At 30.5% G+C, this 20,286-nt stretch overlaps 4 protein-coding genes across 4 annotated transcripts in view; 3 read left to right on the top strand and 1 right to left on the bottom strand.

Moving 5' to 3' along the window:
* Positions 1 to 414: 414 nt before the first annotated feature.
* On the top strand, positions 415 to 1,219 carry LOC142230293 (dynein axonemal light chain 1). Its single transcript, XM_075300945.1, has 2 exons — positions 415 to 778; positions 844 to 1,219. Exons 1-2 carry the CDS (start codon positions 524 to 526, stop codon positions 1,129 to 1,131), a joined length of 543 nt encoding a protein of 180 aa, XP_075157060.1. The 5' UTR covers positions 415 to 523; the 3' UTR covers positions 1,132 to 1,219.
* Positions 1,144 to 5,423, bottom strand: LOC142230292 (translation machinery-associated protein 16 homolog). The gene is made up of 3 exons (XM_075300944.1): positions 5,314 to 5,423; positions 4,879 to 5,251; positions 1,144 to 1,434 (listed from the first exon to the last, which is right to left on the bottom strand). Exons 1-3 carry the CDS (start codon positions 5,314 to 5,316, stop codon positions 1,226 to 1,228), a joined length of 585 nt encoding a protein of 194 aa, XP_075157059.1. The 5' UTR covers positions 5,317 to 5,423; the 3' UTR covers positions 1,144 to 1,225.
* Positions 5,424 to 7,678: 2,255 nt separating this feature from the next.
* Cox17 (Cytochrome c oxidase copper chaperone COX17) overlaps positions 7,679 to 20,286 on the top strand; it is an 18,260-nt gene continuing 5,652 nt past the window's right edge. Inside the window, exons 1-2 of the mRNA XM_075298395.1 lie at positions 7,679 to 7,814; positions 7,902 to 8,068. Coding sequence (XP_075154510.1) covers positions 7,947 to 8,068 — 122 coding nt within the window. The 5' untranslated portion in view covers positions 7,679 to 7,814; positions 7,902 to 7,946. The remainder of the gene's footprint in view (positions 7,815 to 7,901; positions 8,069 to 20,286) is intronic.
* On the top strand, positions 14,008 to 17,869 carry LOC142228087 (uncharacterized). The gene is made up of 2 exons (XM_075298391.1): positions 14,008 to 14,200; positions 14,270 to 17,869. Exons 1-2 carry the CDS (start codon positions 14,123 to 14,125, stop codon positions 17,714 to 17,716), a joined length of 3,525 nt encoding a protein of 1,174 aa, XP_075154506.1. The 5' UTR covers positions 14,008 to 14,122; the 3' UTR covers positions 17,717 to 17,869.

Raw genomic sequence — 20,286 nt, 5'->3', positions numbered from 1 at the left:
ATAGAAATTTTTCTCAAAATTTTGTTATTATGGAAATTTTCCTAAAATTTTATTTTTATACAAAATTTTCGCAAAATTTTATTTCAATAGAAAATGTTCTCAAAATTTAATTTCTATAGAAAAATTTCTCAAAATTTAATTTCTAAAGGAAATTTTCTTAAAATTTTATTTGTATAGAAAATTTTCTTAAAATTTTATTTCTATAGAAAATTTTACTTCTAAAAAAATTTTCGAAAAATTTAATTTCTAAAGAAAATTTTATTTTTTCTTCTTAAAAGCCCCTAAGCAAACATTTTATTTGCCTTTATGTATTAATTTTAGAAAAACTCAAACGTGTGTGCAAATTCAAGACATACTTAATACATATTTTTTATTACGTTACATCTACCCTTTTGATTGCATTTCTTGTTTATGATTCAATCGATTTTTAATCATTTTTATTTGTCATCACTGCTCGGAAATATTTAAAGCTGTAAAATTTTCTAAAAAAATCGCTTTAGAAAATCAATTCAGGTTATTTACCATGACCACAATCAAAGAAGCTCTTACAAAATGGGAAGAACGCACTAAAGAAGATTCCACCAAGGCTAAAGACATAGGTTTGCAGTTTCAATATCCTCCCATAGCTAAAATGGATGGTACTTTAGCATCTCTTGTAGAATGTCGGAAATTAAGTTTATCCTCAAATATGATTGAAAAAATCACGGGTATAGCTAATATGAAAAATTTACGAGTACTTTCATTGGCACGAAATAATTTGAAAGATATAAATGGAATTGTGAGAATCCGAAATAATCTTGAGATCCAATTCATTTTTAATTCTTCTTCTTGTTTTTGTAACAGGAAACATTGGCCGATACCCTAGAAGAATTATGGGTTAGCTATAATATAATAGAGAAAATTAAACCTATTGAAGCTATGAAAGCTTTAAAAGTTTTCTACATTTCACAAAACTCCATAAAAGATTGGGCTGAATTTAATCGTATGGGTGTAGCTCCAAAACTCGAAGAAATTTCTTTTCTCGGTAATCCTCTGCACGAATCAATGGATGAAGCTATATTTCGAGCAGAGGCTATAAGACGTTTGCCCAATTTGAAGAAATTAGATGGTGAACCAGTTATAAGGGAGTAAATCAAAAAGACATTTATTATACACTTAACTATACTCATATTTTATTGTAAAACAAGATCTATATAAAATATATGTGCTATTGATTGTATTCATTTTAAGAAGTTTCCATGACTTCCTCCGCTGGTTTTGTACAAGATGAACTTTCATTAGCATTATTACTTGTAGCTCCATTGTGCTCTTGTTTTAGTTTTTGTAACATATTATGTGATATCAAATCCAATTTCAAATGTTGTACATTGATAGCGCTTCCATCCCAGTCCATTAATGATTTAAACTTAATGGGGTCACAAAGGTTCACAAGCTCTGTAAAGAGACATAAAGTTAGAAATTATCAATAGCGTTTGGGAATGGATTTCGAATTGTAATAAGAATCCAAAAGTCGACATTTTCAAAAAGGTTGACTTTTGCAATTATTGAGTGTACTTTTGAGGTCGCGATTTCTGACATTTGTCAGCACGGTTGCCACACTTGGTAGAATTCTACCAAAAATGGTAGATTTTCTACTCTTTAGTAGAATTCTAGATTAGTAGATTTGTAGAATTCTAGATATTCCCAACTAAGAGGTACACATTTTCTATAAAAATAAAAATTTTGACAAAAATTTGACAATGGACTATGGAAATAAAATTTTGACAAAATTTTAGTTAGAAATAAAATTTTTGACAAAATTTTCTAACGGACAAAATTGTGGACAAAATTTTCTACAGAAATAACATTTTGACAAAATTTTCTACAAAAATAAAATTTTTTACTAAATTTTCTACAAAAATAAAATTTTGACAAAATTTTCTATAGAAATAAATTTGGATAAAATTTTCTATAGAAATAAAATTTCGACAAAATTTTTTATAGAAATAAATTAGACAAAACTTTCTATAAAATTAAAATTTTGACAAAATTTTGGAAATTTTTTCTATAGAAATAAAATTTGACAGTTTTCTATAGAAATAAAATTTTGACAAAATTTTCTAAAGAAATAAAGCGTGGACAAAATTTCTATAGAAATAAAATTTTGACAACTTTTTCTATAGAAATAGAATTTTGACAAAATTTTCTACAGAAATAACATTTTGACAAAATTTTCCATAGAACTAAAATATGGACAAAATTTTCCATAGAAATAAAATTTGAATAAAATTTTCTATAGAAATAAAATTTGGACAAAATTTTTTATAGAAATAAAATTTTTCTATAGAAATGAAATTTTGACAGTTTTCTATAGAAATACAATTTGAACAAAATTTTCTAAATAAATAAAATGTGAATAAATTTTCTATAGAAATATAATTTTTGACAAATTCTTATATAGAAATAAAATTTTGACAAAATTTTTTTATAAAATTAAAATTTTGACGAAATTTTCTATAGAAATAACATTTTGTCAAAATTTTCTATAGAAATAACATTTTGTCAAAATTCTCTATGGAAATAAAATTTTTGACAAAATGTTCATAGAAATAAAATTTTGACAAAATTTTTTATAGAAATAATTTTTTTTCATTCGTTTTGTTTTGTTATTGTTGGTTTTTGTTCTTTAATCATTGTTGTTGCTTTTTTGATTTCAGCTTAAAACCATACATTGACTAAACTACAAGTGTATCTTAACCAACAGAGGAAAATGTTTTAAGCTGAAATCAAGAAATAAAATGTTGGCAAAATTGTTCATAGAAATAAAATTTCGACATTTTTTATAGATATAAAATGTGGACAAAATTTTCTATAGAAATAAAATTTTGACCAATTTAGGCCGATAGCCTCCTAGTTGCTTGTTAGAACCCATATAAATAAGTTTTTTACAATTTGTAATTATAATAAATTAAGTAATAAATAAATAAATAATTGACAAAGTTTTCTATTTCGAAATTTTCTATAGAAATACAATTTTTTACAAAATTTTCTATAGAAATACAATTTTTGACAAATTTTTTTGACAAAAGATTCTGTAAAATTTAAATTTTGACAAAATTTTCCAAGGAAATAAAATGTGGACAAAATTTTGACCGATTTAGACCCTCCAGTTGCTAGTGCCCATATAAATAAGTTTATTACAATTTGTAATTATAACAAATTAAGTAATAAATAAATTATTGATACATTTTCTATAGAAATAAAATTTTGACAAAGTTTTCTATAGAAATAAAATTTTGACAACATTTTCTATAGAAATAAAATTTTGACAAAATTTTCTGTAGAAACTTTTGAAAAAAAATTTCTATAGAAATTAAATTTTGACAAAATTTTCTATAGAAACAAAATGTGGAGAACATTTTCTATAGAAATAAAATTTTGACCAAATTTTCTATAGAAATAAAATTTTGACAAAATTTTCTGTAGAAATAAACTTTTGAAAAACATTTCTATAGAAATAAAATTTTGACAAAATTTTCTATAGAAACAAAATTTTGACAAAATTTTCTATAGAAACAAAATTTTGACAAAGTTTTCTATAGAAATAAAATTTTGACATTTTCTATAGAAATACAATTTTGACAAGATTTTCTATAGAAATAAAATGTGGACAAATTATTCTATAGAAATAAAAGTTTGATAAATTTCATTTGTCAATTTTTGTTATTTTTGGCTCGAGTGGCAACCGTGGTAATCAGCCTTATCATCACATTTATCTTTTAGTTCAAGTTCAAGTCCGATTTTTCGAATATTTGGTTAAAGAACGATTTCTCGATTGTGGTCACTATCACATCTTCTTTAGTGGATTAGACTGCATTTTCAAAAACCAAAAGCCGATTTAAATTTTTTTAATTTCTTAAATTTTTGAAAAATTCGACTTCTGTGGTTATTGCAAAGTCAACTTTTGAATCGCGGCTTTCGAAGCTCTAACTGATTAATTGATCTCTTTTCGTCACTATTTTAACGAAATTTTTTGACAAAATTTTCTATAGAAATACAATTTTGACAAACATTTGACAATAGACTGTGGAAATAAAATTTGGACAAAACTTTATATGGCGTTCTCACCAAGCATGTTTTGGGGTTTGAAATTTTTTCCCTTTATAAGCACTTCAAAACGAGTCGTTTTCCCCATATAAAAAATCAAGTCCAAAACACAAGTTTTCCTCAAAAACACGTCAATTTTAGAATGTGAACCCACCTAATTTTGGAATATACCCCGAATAACATACCCTATTCACAATATATGTCAAAATATTGAAATAAATTTCATAGAAAAAAAAAGGATAAACAAAGGCTTTGAAGAACATGGACATGTGAAAATAACTTAAAAATTTGTTTCCCTTTACGTTCGCTGTAATTATTTCAACATACGTTGCATATATGTGAATTTAGAGTAAATGGGAATTTCGAGATTCCATGGCAACCGTCAAACTAAAACATCTCAACTCGGTGTGAACGGTGAAATGTTTTGGAAAAACGAATGAGGAAAACGAGTCAGTGGGAACATAGCATTACATAGAAATAAAATTTTGACAAAATTGTTTATAGAAATAAAATTTTGACAAACTATAAGCCGATTTTGCCAAACACTAATTTACTCGAAATCTTTGACATTGAGTAAATTAGTTGACGAGTCGATTGTCAGTTTTTCTATCCCTAGAAAGGAAGACACATGATATAAATATTGGAATTATATCGCTCAACAAGTCAATTCTAATGTTGGCCTTATATGGACATCAACTAGATGATCTTCTTTTTTAAAGTGACATTTAATCTTATATTAATGAATATCAACTTTATCTTTTCTCAATTTCTCGTTGTAAAACATTTACTTACCCATTCCTCCCGCCTTGTATTCATTAGTCTCCTTTTCCAGTGTAATTTTGATCACATCTTGTCGTGCTACATGTTGATTGGCTCTATGTTTGCTTATCGATTGTTTAAGTGCAATCTGCTCGAGTTCCTCATCGAATCTTTTCAAATACAATTCTATAAGTTCTTCAAATTCTAGAGGTGTTAGAGGTTGTGTCCGACCCTCTTCAATATGCTCCAGAAACCATGTCAACTTTTCACCAGTAATATTCGATTTAATAGCATGACCCATTCTTTGTTTGTGTTTGTTGTTCTGACGTCGTGCCTTTCTGCCCAATGCCTTTGTTTTACGACTGTTGGGATGTTTACATTTTTCCAATTCTTTTCGTAGATTTGTCTTAAATATAAGCAGATTATTAAATTAATTACAGATTTATGAATATATTTTCGAATGTTTACCATGATTTTTAATGTTGCCGTTCAAATTTCACGTGCTGTTGTTATTGTTTTTATTTGCTTTTGACATTCCACATAGAGAGGTAAAAAACGAAGCCGCGTTAGACAACTCCTATAAATAAAAATGTACTGTATAATGTACTGTATAAATAAGTTTTGTAGAGTGAAAGAAAAAAAATAAATGCTAAGCTGCGTTTAGTTTTAAGATATTAATAATAAATTAATTAATGTTAATACATGCCCTGCCAACATTTTTTGGTTTTTTACGGCACTTCGTAAAATCTTTACAGCATTTCAATAGTTTCAATAGTGGAAACCAAAAATATAAACAAAAATAAAAATGTGGCTAAAAATTTGGCAAAACCTAACATAACATGGAGGGAATGGTCCAAATCAGCAATTGAATAGGTTTTGAATGGGTATTAGGTTAGGTTAGGTTAGGTTATGTGGCAGCCCGATGTATCCGGCTCACTTAGACTATTCAGTCCATTGTGATACCACAGTGGTGAACTTCTCTCTTATCACTGAGTGCTGCCCGATTCCATGTTAAGCTCAATGACAAGGGACCTCCTTTTTATAGCCGAGTCCGAACGGCGTTCCACATTCCAGTGAAACCACTTAGAGAAGCTTTGAAACCCTCAGAAATGTCACCAGCATTACTGAGGTGGGATAATCCACCGCTGAAAAACTTTTTGGTGTTCGGTCGTAGCAGGAATCGAACCCACGACCTTGTGTATGCAAGGCGGGCATGCTAACCATTGCACCACGGTGTCTCCCTGGGTATTATGTTGGAGTTTCCCATCAATTGGACCCAAAGTAATAAATTGAAAAGGTTTATTTTCTTAAAACTAAATTAATTTTTATTAATTTAAGTCATCATCAACAACTTACGCAACTCTACTGTTTTGGAAATTACAGCACTTTCGTTCATCGGCAGTGTTGAAACTGTCCACAATTTGGCCTTTAAAAAGAGAACGGCTGTAGACGCATAATGAATATAGATTAGGTATAGTGGCAGCCCAATATATCAGGCTCACTTGGACTATTCAGTCCATTGTGATACCACAGTGGTAAACATCCTCTCATCACTGAGTGCTGCCAAATGCTATGTTAGGCGCATTGACAAGGGACCTCCTTTTTATAACTGAGTTGGAACGGCGTTCCCTATCGCGGTGAAACCTCTTAAAGAAGATTTTAAACATCCAGACATATCACCAGCATCATGGAGAGGGTATAATCTAAAGGTGGGTATTAAGTTCGACTTTAGCCGCTAAAAACGTCATTTTTTCACGATTACTTTTCTTTAATAATCCATTTTAAGGAATACAAACTTTGTGAAAATTTGCTTTGGGCTTTTCCCCATCAAGTTATAAAAAATTTGCAACAAATACGTATAATTTCATGCAATTTTCTTACTGATTTAGTTTTCACTTTAGCGATTTTAGCGGCTAAACTCGAACTTAATACTCACCTTAAAGGTAAGTACTATGTTCGCTTTTCGCGTTGAAATTTTCGTGGTTACTTTATTAAAACAGTTCAATATAAAGCAGACAAATTAACACAATTGATGCGTAGTTTCTTGTTCCTCTATATTTCGGCAAGACTTTACAGGAATAAGTTTGTTTTCATTTATAATTTTGATTATTTAAGGAAAAGTAATCGCGAAAATAAAGTGGTTTTCAACTCGAAAACCGAACATAGTACCTACCCTAACGCAGAAAATCTTTATGGTTGAAAGTGGGTTTTAACTTTCGACCCTGTATATGCAAAGCGGGCATGCTAACCATTACACCACGGAGGCATAATGAATATACTTCAACAAAGCTTTAAATTGGCTACGCGATATCGAAGTTATTGTCTCTGTTCTTAAAACGGCGAACTTATAAAATCCCAAAAAATTCGTCCAAATATAATTGTGTTTTCTTTTCTTGTAAAAACTGCTCACTTTTTTTGCATATGGCCCGGTACTTTTTCAAAAAAAAAAAACAGGCAAAAGTACGAAAAGGCTGCGATTGCCCTGTTTGTTCCTTTGAATTCTTTTCTGCCCGCTGAAATGATAGCACTTGTTTAGGCAACATTTAAAAAATGCGTCCGATTATTGAAGAGTTGAAATTTCTCTTTGCAATCAATAGCCCGAATAGACTGCCGTAAAAAGAAAAAATCAACCCTTCCATCAACGCACGGATTAACGCTTGGTTTGTAATTCAACCTTAGGTATAGTCCAAGGCATATATATTATATGCCTTGGGTGTAGTCCTAAAGGTATGATAACTTGTAATTTGCTACATTGATTTTCAATAAGAAAAGTTTTCTCAGATGCACCCTGTTGTTACAATATATTTTATACAGTACTCATAGAACAGCTGTTATTGAGAATTCTTGCCACTCTTATTCACATGACATTCAGCTAACAATCATTCTATCAAGAATTTATCCGTAAGCTCGTGTATTATTGGTCGAAAACAAAACAATTGTGAAATTACAAATAATATTATATAAAAAAGGTATATTTCTAATTATCTATCATTTCCAATTTTGGAAAATGTTTAATATGAGTTTTACTGTTCTATCTTCAATCGTTCGCATTCCAGAAAATTCTTTAGTCTTATACAACAACAGCATCTAAAGAAAATAAAATGGGTAATGCTCCAGTGAAAGAAGTTTCTGCCAGCAGCACTGTAGAAGCGGCACCAGCTGCCAAACCTAAATGCAAAGCTTGCTGCGCCTGTCCAGAAACTAAAAAAGTTCGTGATCAATGGTAAGTAATTTCGTATTTTTTATAATTGGCTTTGAAGTATGACAAAAGTTCGTTTTATGGGAAATTTACTTAGCTATAAACATATTATTTGTGCCTACTATGTGGGTGGTACGATATGTTATAGTGGTAGCGTGCTACTTAAGACGTATTTAGACAAATCCCGTTCATTGTAATGTCCTATAAAAACATAGGCTGCAAATAAGGTCATTCCGCCAAGTTGCCTCTAGACGAGGTAAGAATGAAAATATGAGTTGCATTGACCGAGCCACAATATACCTTTAAGCGAATGTTATAGGACACAATAGTAATTGCTCTTGCAACGATCTAGCAACTATTTTTAAAAGGATTGGTTTTTATGTTTTATTTTTATTTTCGGCGTATATTTTTATAGAAATATATTTTTTTCCATTTAAACTCAATAACAAATTTAAATTTCTAGTAATTTTTAAAACCTCAAAAGAACTTCCATGGAAGTGAAAAAGTAAATAGGCATCGGTTCAAATCCCCGCGAGGTTGAATTATTTTATTTTATTTTTATTATGAGTTTTTTTACTTTTTTGTTGATTTTCTATTCTTTTTGCGACATTTAATTATCCAAAATTTAAAGTTTTTCTTTAAACTGTGGAATGGCGTATATTCTAAGACTGTGCAAAAAACCTTAATTGGAAGTGGAAAAATTGATGGAATATCCAAGGATGTTCTTAAAAAGATATATCTGTGGAACAACTTCCAATTTTTTGCGGGCAAGCATTTTTTTAACCACAAAAAGTGGTATTCTCCTGAAGAAAAGGTTTAAGTATCGCCTCCAATCTTTATTTATCCTTAAGAAATTTGGAGTTGACCGGATACTGGCCAAACAGACTGAATGTTTCGTCTTAGAAGAAATGCTGAATGACAAAAAATTGTTTTTGTTTACGAAACTACATTGAAGCGTACGGTCATAAATTCTTATATTGGTCTAATTAGCTTAACAAACTGATCCGAATAACACTGCCTTTCTGGCCACATATAAGATATAAACAATTGCCAATGTTTCAAAACTTCTCTAAGTGTTTTCGCTGTAATGTGAAACACCCTTAAATATTGGCTACAAAAAGGATGACCCTTGTCATTGAGCTAAACATGGAATCGGGCAGCACTCAGTAATAAGAGAGAAGTTGATCACAGTGGTATCACAATGAACTGAATAGTCTAAGTGAGTCTGAAATAATGGGCTGCTATTATACCTAACCTAATCTAAACTTAGTTTGTCCAGAGTCAAATTAACTGGTTGTAATTTATTTAATATTAGGGAGTTTTAATTTCGTAAATATCCTTTAATTTCGTAAATATCCTGCTGGCATGTCCAGGTAACATTGAACATTATCTAGCATAGATTTCTCCAAGTAGATAGTCCGTTATCTTAGGATAGGTTAGGTCCAATGACTTTATCTGCAGCCGGAACATTTAACAAATCATGTTCTAAGATTTCGTCGTCCCGTCCTTAATTTTTCAGATCGTGTCCCATTTTCCGTAGTTCTCTGGAACTGATATTGTTCGAGTTGCTCCATAGTGTTTATATCGTCCTTCCGACTAAATTCATATTTTTAAGATTTTTCCTTCACGTAACCTTGGTTACTTTATTTCTTCGTCTATCAGATCTATTCAATTTTGTCTAGTCGGGACCATGTTCTAAAATGTTTGTCTTAGTTTCGGAACAATATTCGTTTTTAGTAGGATATACTACGCAATTACCCATCATATTTAATTTAAATTGTGCTGGAAAATATTTGATGGATGATTTTGTTCCATCTATTTTTAGTGGGGGCCGAACGTACACAAAAAAAATTATTTTTTTAATTGAAATGTCTTCAATCACGACAATGATAACAAAATATTTGACTAAAAATATATTAATTTGATTGATGTTGATTGTAAAAAACAATTAATTTTTTAACTGATTCACTCAAAAATTTAATTGATGTCGATTGAAAAACTCTGTTTTTTAATTAAGTAAATTAATTATTTTGTTATACCTTTTAATTAAATCCGTTAAGTAATTAATTGAGTTTTGCCATCGACATTGATTATTTGCTTATTTCAAACAATTATTTGTTGTGTAGGGACACACTTTAAAATGTTGTACTTGTATTTTGTACAGCTTAATAAAAAACGCAAAAATTTTCTTAGTTTCATTAAAAAATTATCGTATCAATTAATTTTTAATCAAAGATGTGAATCACTTTCTTAATTGACTATGTTTTTATTTTGATTAAAATATTGATTGTATCCAATAATGTTTTTATTAAAAATGAAAAAAAAAATCAATAAATTTTTTAACTGACTCAGTCTTTCGAGTTCGATTAAAAAGTTAATTGTATCAATTACTCTTTTAATTGAAAAAGTTTTTAACTTCATTTTTTTCTGTGTATAGGCCGGTATGCACCTCTAGCGAAAAATTTCATTCCCATAAGAAATGCATTGCTATTTATGCTAACGAAATTTTCGGTAGCGTTCAATTTCGTAAGCTGGTACGCACCTCTAATGAAAATAACAGGGTTTTCAAAAGCATATTTTGGCAGCAAACATTTAATTTATTACAATCATTGTGTGCGTACAAGTTTTAAAAGGTCTGTAAATAATAAACAATTTATTTGAGGAATATTTGAAACATATATTAACAATTTTTAAAAGCGATTAGCTGGTTTAAAATTTGTGTACACAGCCCTGTTTTTTTGTTGTAGACTTAAATAAATTTTTGATACCGAAAATTTCGCTAGAGGTGCATACCGGCCTTATACAAAAAGTAGAAAAAAAAAATAAATTAAAATAATTTTTTTATTATTATTATTATCTTTGACAAATTTGTATGTGCTTTCATCAGGGCTGTCGTTCGGGATCGATTTTTATAAATCCCGGGATTCGAGATTTCAAAATATAGAATCCCGGGATTTTTCGAGATTTTTTTCGGGATTTCTTTAAACGCATCGCCAAAAAATGTTTCTACATTAAAATTTAATTCAATTTTTTATAAGAAAAGAACAAAACAAGTCAAACTAAACAATATGAAAACAAGTAAGTAAAGTAGAAAGTCGGGCGGGGCCGACTATATCATACCCTAACCCACCCTTACTGAATTAGTAATCATAAGCATTTGTGGGGTTACATTGATATAGGTATGGAAGATAAACCGCAGTTGCATATTTAAGAAAATTAAGGGGTACATGTTTATGGGTGCTTTATCTCAATCTGACTATAGGTCATAGTCAGTATTGCCAGGGAAAATGTTCCGTTTACCCTACAAGGACAAAAAAGTTCCCTACTTTCCCATACATTCCCAAACAATTTTCCCTACAATATTTTTCTTTAAATTTAAACAAATTTTACAAAACAAAGTACTTTATTATCTTAAAATAAATTTGTCTTACCACCACGGTTGCCACAGTTCGTAGAATTCTACCAAAAATAGTACTTTTTTTTGTTAAATCTCTATAAAAATAAAATTTTGGAAAAAGTTTCTATAAACAAATTTTTGTGAGAAATTTTTCTATAGAAATAAAATTTTGACAATAAATTCTATAGAAATAAAATTTTGAGAAAAAATTCCATAGAAATAAAATTTTGAGAAAATTTTTTATAGAAGTAATATTTTGAAAAAAATTTCTATAGAAATACAATTTTGACAAAATTTTCTATAGAAATAAAATGTTGACAAAATTTTCTACAGGAATAAAGTTTTGACAAAAATTTCTATAGAAATATTTGTTTGTTAGATTTGTGGTAATTTGTGGTAATCTTCAAATTTTGTTAGATTTTTTTTTGGCACAAGTGGTAACTCGTTACCACACATTATTAAAGATCAAGCCTTGCCGGCTTCTAATTTCCTCCTCTAGAGCCACCAAAATGTAAAAATTATTACAAATTGTGTTGAGTGAAAATGTCCCTACATTGTGGCCCTACGTCCCTAGAAGACGCCAAGTATTAGAAAAATCATATATAAAGGGAATTTCCCCTACTTCTAGCAACACTGGCTGTAGTTGATATTGCACCTACGTGGTTAGTATGCCACTAATATTGAGCCCATTATTAAAAAAGAGAAAATCGTTCAATTATTGTGGGTAATAAATACAAATTTGTAAAAATCGAGGAATATTCTTATGTAAGAGCTACAAGTACGTATAAGTACGATTGGCTAGTACATTAAAATTTGAAATTTGAGCAACATTGGTAAATAAATAAGAGTATTATGGCCAAATTTGGGAAAATAGAGCGATGCATATATATGGAAGCTATATCTAAATCTGAACCAAATTGCATAATATTTTGCGGGTTTGATTAATACCACAAAAGGTTACCTTGTGCAAGATTTGAGTAAGATCAGTTAAGAAATGAGGCCTGTATGGTCAAACATAAGGTTATTAGGGACGAATTTTTCAAAATCGGGCGATACATATATGGGAGCTATATCTACATCTGAACCGATTTCGATGAAATTTTGCACATATAGTTAGTACTATAGAGGACTGGATCTAGCCAACTTTGAGTAAGATCGGTTAATAAATAAGGGTTCTATGGCCAAATTTGAGAAAATCGGGCGATACATATATGTGGGAGCTATATCTATATCTAAATCTGAACCGATTTCGATTATTTTTAGCACATATTGTCAGTACCATAAAAGATTAGAGTAAGCCAAGTTTGAGTAAGATCGCTTAATAAATAAGGTTTTATGGCCAAATTTGGGAAAATCGGGCGATACATATACATATATGGGAGCTATATCTAAATCTGAACCGATTTCGATGAAATTTTGCAGACTTAAAGGGTGATGAAAAAGTTTACTATGCGCAAAATTTGATGACATCGGTTTGTAAAAAGGCGCAACGTGGCTCCATTTGTCGAAATCGGGCGTTACATATATATGGGAGCTATATATAAATTTGATTCGATTTCTTCCAAATTCAATAGCGTTCGTCCTTGTGCCCAAAAAAACACCCTTTACCAAATTTCATCCAAATCGGTTAATAATTGCGACCGGAATCCTGTGAACAACAAATACATGGACAGACGGACGGACGGACACCAAGCGCTAGATCGACTCAGGAGGTGATTCTGAGTCGATCGGTATATATTTTATGGGGTCTAAAATCAATATTTCTGGTAGGCACATTTTTTTGCCGATCAAACTTATTATACCCTGACAACTATGTGGTTTAGGGTATAAAAAGAAACACAAAAATGTATGAGAAAAAAAAAATAAATCAAAAAGCAATTTCATATCGCTATCTCACTCAACAAAACATTTTAAGGATTTTGATTAGATTAAGTACAGTTTCGTACACTTGTGTTAATCCTTTTGTACCTCATCGTTTTAAGTCACTTCTTAAAAATATCAATGCATCTAAATTTTTATCCGATAATCGCGATCTTGTCATATTGTCGTTTTATCATTGCTTTTTATTTTATGTTGCACGAATTCCATTCCACATGAACTCATTGTTCAAATTAAATTTTAATTCTTACTCAAGGTGTTCCATTAATGCTTATTAACTCAATTTGTCAGGTATGAAATCTAAGGGCCGTTTGCAATGAATGAGGATATAAATTTATTAATAAATAAAGCTACAAAGCCACAAATTTAACAAATTGGAATTATATTTTCGGGATTCCGAAAAATCCCGGCATTCAAAATAAAAAATCCCGGGATTCGGGATTAATCCCGTCGCAAAAATCCTGGGATTTCGGGACGGGATTTATCCCGGGCGACAGCTCTAGCTTTCATTCATTGAATTGTTCGAAAATTGTTAATCAAACACGCCGTTTACAAATTTCACACTTTAATCGACCCGCTCTAATATTTATCTCTCATTCCACTTCTAATGAGAGAATTACTCAACTACCAAGTACTTTCTACTCAGCTGTTCAAATAACCAACTCTGTCTTGTAAAGCATCTGGCGGCCTAACATCTCTGTAATATTTATACAATAACATGTGAAGGGGTAAAATTTGGGATATTTTAATAACACATTTCTCGATGCACTAGAATTCCGCAGCCCTTGTGTTCCTTGTTAACTATGACATCTAATAAAATTAAAAAACTGCCTCTTTGTTATGATGAAATAAATACAACAGAAAGTCTACAGTATTTACAAGTGAGTCTTTAATTCTTTATATGGATTAAAAAAAAAGAACACTTTAGTCGTATATGGATTCAATTACAGGAATTGCAAAATATTGCGCTGGAAAAAGACGACGTTGAGCACATTATTAAGCATATTAAAACAATTATCTATAAAGAACTGGGATTAAGAAAACAAATCAAAGACGATGATGATGGCGATGGAGGATACTACTGCTTGCAATTCAATCAGATAACTGTGAATGTCTGTTTTCGTATCTACTATCAGCTTTTGCACAAATATAATCTGAAGGATGAATACTTTGCACAGTATATACCTGGAAGGTGTCAGCATATGGAAAAGACCGATGACAACTTCATTATTTTGTATTATGTTCTATTGACAGGACCCAGCAAAGATTTAGATCCTGAAGAGCTAAAGAACAAAAGTTTAGAAGCATTTGCCAAGGCTGTGGATAACAATGATCTATCTTTATTGGATATTTTAAAAGCTCTCAATTTGATATTCAAGAAATGGCCTCATTTAGATGTTGGTAACGATTTGTCCATGGACCATATATATTTTTGTCTTCAATCCAATCAATTGGGTATGAGAGATGAAATGTTGACATTTTTACAAAGTGTCTGCCTGAATAGTGAAAGGGCTTTGGATTATTTTATACGAGTTGTAAATTTTTGGCCATGGACATATCGTACCAAAATCTATATGCTTATGTCCATATTGAATAAGAATTCCCTAAGAGATCTCTTAGAGAAAAGTGGATACAGTGAGACGGAATTCTTTAAGGGTATACGATCCACACTTTGTTACAAGAATTTGTTACCCTCTAGCCAACATGTGGTAAAGGCTTTAAGTGCCCAAAGATCACAGGCTTTGCTACAGATGTGTTTGGAAATATTGGAAAATGGTTCGCTGCAGGAAATACGCAATCTACATGCCCAATGGTTTTCACGTATACAACAAAAGGATGAACTATTCCAAATGATATGGAAGAATATGCGAATGAGGGATACTTTTGAAAAAGGCATATTCATGCAAAAGGATTCCCTATCAAATTATCGTTTCATTTTAATATGCAGTATGTTTCCCAAAGAGATTTATCAACACTCGAGTCAATATTTTGCCACACTAAGTAACGAATTGATGAAGAATTGTTTCGCCTATGACCTGGAAACACAATTGTTGCTATACAAATTTGTTGTAGATAATTTGGTTATCGTGGACATTGTTACTTGCATGGAGTTTGTCACATTATTCTCACGCAACCATGTGACAGTGGAAAACGCACAATTTCGTAATACAATTTTGGGTAAAATGCCCATGATAATTAACCACATAGCTAAAATGTTTTGCAGACTAGATAAGAAAGATTTGGCTAAGTCCCCATTGGCCAATAGTATTTTGACATTCTTTTCACAAATACAATATGATATTGAAGAAGGCATTGTCCGTAGCGTATATCAACCAAAGATTTTCTCTTTAAAACTATTGGAAATTTTAATCAACTCTTTATACCGAGAAAATGTTACGAAAAATTCGAAAAACTGTTGTCTAAAACAAAATCAAATACTAGCTGAATTTTTAAAACGACACCAACTATTTAATGGAGCTAAAGTTAGCCTAAAGCTGGTGCAGCTTCTCAATGATCCTACTGGCTTCGATGATGCTTTGGAGTTGATGGTAAAACTGATTGGAATGATAGAACCTCTAGAAGAAAGCTTAATCACACAGGCTTTCGAAAGAAGTCGTATATGTTGTTCTTTAAGTGATGTGGATGAATCTAATCTGAGTTGTTTATATGCCCGGGTTGTTGTGGAGAATTGTTTGGAAAATGAAAGAATTATGGTATTATTTAAAGATACCTTTGAAAACATAAAATCCAAGCTAATACCATTTCAAGATGATCCCCTCTATGTTTGCAAAATGAATGGTGGCCATTTGTTCAGTTCCCTCAATGTAATAAATGAATTGGTACAAAATAAAGCAAAACTATTGTTGGATTCATTTCACAGCCTTCAACAAACTATTGAGGAAATTGAAGACATTATTTTGAAAATGCTTAATTTTTGTAACAGAAAACATGATGGAGAAGAAATCAATGCAGCTTCCTTTGAGGATATGGATAAAAGTTTGGAGATATTGGTAGAATCTAGCAAATGTCCTAGCGAAAATCATGAACTTTCCCGAAAATATATGCTAATGTCCTTTTGGTTAACCCTTAAAGCTTGTTGTGACCTGGCAGCCTCCATGGGCCAATATATAATTAGCTCCAATACTCAGATGGAGGGGAGATTATCATTTATTCAGCGTAATATTCAAATAAGTGTAAATGTACTCACAAAATGTCGTCATAAAGGAGCCATTGAAGCAGCTGGAGTTACTATTGGCAAACTAACCAAAGCTATTACTTTAAATCTCTCGGAGCGAGGGCAAGAATATGATATACTACACAAATGTCTTCAAAATCTTTATGAAGATAGCGGAAAAGATAGTGTAAGCACAACTCGTCGAGGAGCTGGATTCTCAATAATGTTCTTACACATAGTAAAGAATGAAGCCAATCGCAGTAGACCTCTGTTAAGGAAGGCCATGAAAAGTCTTTTAGTAGCACCATCCACAAATGAAAATCATTTGGGCGATTTCTCCAGCAATTGCGATCGTAGCGAGGCATTACATTTACACTATCTCTGTGTTTTAGTCAGAGATACTGAACTTCGAGAAGCAATGGCAAAATATCATAACGAAATTATGATGGCTGCTGTTAAGCATATAGATAATCCCGAATGGACAATACGTAATGGGGCCTTGCAATTACTCGGAGCTTTAGTACCAAAAATTGTAGGACAACGCCAAGCTACAGAATTTGAAGAATCTTTATTGTGGGAGCCGTCCGAAGTTACTTTTTGTGAAGTAACACGAAAACTCGATAAATCTTTTGCCTATATACTCGAATATTGTCTAGCAGAGAAAGCCGCCACTGGTTCTATAATTTTATTTTTAGAATTCTTACACAAAGTAGAATATATTCATAAGGAATCAATGATTGTCCCTGAAAGCGTTCAAGAATTTCGAAAATTAATATGGATTCTCTTAAGGCATCCATGTGAAAAAGTTCGAATATTATCCTCTAAATGTTTTGTGCGATCTCATGAATTTAGCCACGAATTACCAAATGCTTTAAAGGAAATTGCTAAAATTTTATTTCATGTAAAAAATGAGAATTTCTTTGAGGGTCTGATACAAACTCTTTACCATGGTGTTTTAAAATTACAGCACGACTTTAAATATGTCCTATCGGCCATGGATCAGCAAAATATTTTACTAGAAATTAAAGATGCCTTGGAGCAACATTTTGTGCTTACTCGTAGTTACAAATTTTATACATTGTGTAAATTATGGGATCTTTTAGAATTACTTAATTTTGATGCCAATTCTATGGTATTGCAAAAGTTGAGACATATTCAAGTAAATTGCAATGAATATCCCATTGCTTATGATTTGTGGTTGGAACGTATAAGTAAAATGTAGTTAAATTGTATTTATTTTAGACATTTGATATAATTAGTTTTAAGTTATGTATTTTTTTTTACCAAATTAATACATAGTTATAAGGAAATCGTTTTAACTTATTTTATTTTAAAAAATATTCTCAAAATACAATATGGATAACTTCCGTAAAAACTTGTTGTTTTTGTACAAATGTGATCAGGAAAGTGCAGATCGAATCAGATATTAGTATGTTTAATGTATGTCATTTGTATTCAAAGACCACATTACCCACGGCGAACTACTAAAAATGACTACGAAGACTGTCAAGAGAACTGTATAGGATTTATAATCGGACCTTCATGGTAGATTTGAGGGTACATTGTTGCACTGGAAGATGATGTATAGTACGTAGAAAGTGTAGATTAGGACAACTTGGATCCCTCCAGATGGGCTAAGGGGTAATTCAGAACCCGACCCAGAACGGGAACTGAAGCCACATTGGGTAATCCGTTATGCATATGGAGAAAAAAATGCACTTTCCAAATTTAGACGAAAAATTGTTCATTTAATCACAACTAAAAAAATCTTGTTTTGCAAATTTTGATCAAACAGTTGTGGTTATTATGGAAAAAATTTTTTCTTCAAACGAAGTGCTTTATTAATTTATTTTTATAATAGCGACAATTTATTTGAGTGTATAAGTATCCCTTGAGAACAAGGACACTTGGCCTAAAATAAAAATTAAAATTTTTAAAGTTATTTACAGAAAATGTATATATTTGTAGAAAATTTAGTCCACATTTTATTCCTATAGAAAATTTTGTCAAAAATTTATTTCTATAGGAAATTTTGTCAAAATTTTATTTCTATAGAAAATTTTGTCAAAATTTTATTTCTTAGAAAATTTTGTCAAAATTTGATTTCTTAGAAAATTTTGTTAAAATTTTATTTCTATAGGAAGTTTTGTTCAAATTGTATTTCTATAGGAAATGTTAAAATTTTATTTCTATAGGAAATTTTGTCAAAATTTTATTTCTATAGGAAATGTTAAAATATTATTTCTATAGGAAATTTTGTTCAAATTTAATTCTATAGAAAATTTTGTCAAAAGTTGATTTCAATAGAAAATTTTGTCAAAATTTTATTTCAATAGAAAATTTTGTCAAAATTTTATTTCTATAGAAAATTTTGGCAAAATTTTATTTCTATGGAAAATTTTGTCAAAATTTTATTTCTATAGAAAATTATGTAAAAATTTTATTTCTATAGAAAATTTTGTCAAAATGTTATTTCTATAGAAAATTTTTTCAAAAGTTAATTTCTACAGAAAATTTTGTCAAAATTTTATTTCTATAGAAAATTTTGTCTAAATTTTATTTCTATAGAAAATTTTGTCTAAATTTTATTTTCTATAGACAATTTTGTCTAAATTTTATTTCTATAGAAAATTTTGTCAAAATTTTATTTCTATAGAAAATTTTGTCTAAATTTTATTTCTATAGAAAATTTTGTCTAAATTTTATTTTTATTTTATTTATTTATTTATTTATTCATTAATTAGTAACACGTAAGCCTACAAGGCCAATAAATGCATTACATGGTAATAAACATAGCCCAAGATCTAACTTATATATAATGATAAAAATATAAAACTAAAAATTATATTATATTTAATATAGTCTTTTGATTTTTCTTTGGTTCCCCACCATAATTACCTCGAATAGTAAGTTTCATATTATTAATAGTACGTCCAGATTAGCAACATGTCATTTTCCCTATGTACATGCGATCAACCTTGCAAAAAGTAATTATAAACCTTCAAACGAAACGCGTTGTTGGTATGTGAAAATATTCTGAGATCCACAGGTAACTGATTCCATAATCGAGCAACACGTACCAAGAATGACCTCTCAAACTTAGAGTTAAAAATTCTGGGTATTACTATCTGCGTATTACGACTAGACATCGAGAAATTAAACATCGTACGAACAAGAATAGGAACTCCACTCTTAACTACTTTATAAAAAAAGAGTAAATTTCTTAATCGAACGTAGTCATCAAAAGAAGTGCCTAGGAAACGCCCAATATACTCAGATATATGATCCCGTCGCCTCAGATTAAAGGCAAATCGCGCAACATCATTAACTATCCGCCGCAACTTCAACAGAACGTAATCAAACGTACCTGACACAACTTCAAGCCCATACAGAACATGTGGCATAAGGAGAACTCGGGCCAATCTAGTCTTCACCCATAAAGGGAGATATATATTTACAGAATAAAGCCTACGCAGAACAGAATAAACATTTCTTCTCACCATATTCACATGCGTCTCAAAACTAAGCCTGCTATCAATTACAATGCCTAGGCATTTGTGATACTCAACAAAATCAATCTTAGTTCCACCCACGAAAATATCTAAATCATGTCGACCTCCAATTCTTATAGCCTTAGTTTTACGAGGATTTAGAACCAATGAATTACGATCCGTCCACCGCGAAATACGATTCAGACAATTGTTAATATCCGCCTCTATAGCAGTTTTAGAGGTGATATCATAATGGAACGCAAGCATAACATCATCCGCAAATAAAAACAATCTACAGGGT

The sequence above is a fragment of the Haematobia irritans genome, chromosome 3 (genome assembly GCF_050003625.1).
Source record: "Haematobia irritans isolate KBUSLIRL chromosome 3, ASM5000362v1, whole genome shotgun sequence".
Taxonomy (NCBI): domain Eukaryota; kingdom Metazoa; phylum Arthropoda; class Insecta; order Diptera; family Muscidae; genus Haematobia; species Haematobia irritans.
Note: the sequence above shows the minus strand (reverse complement) of the source record. Positions and strands in the feature narration are given on the sequence as shown.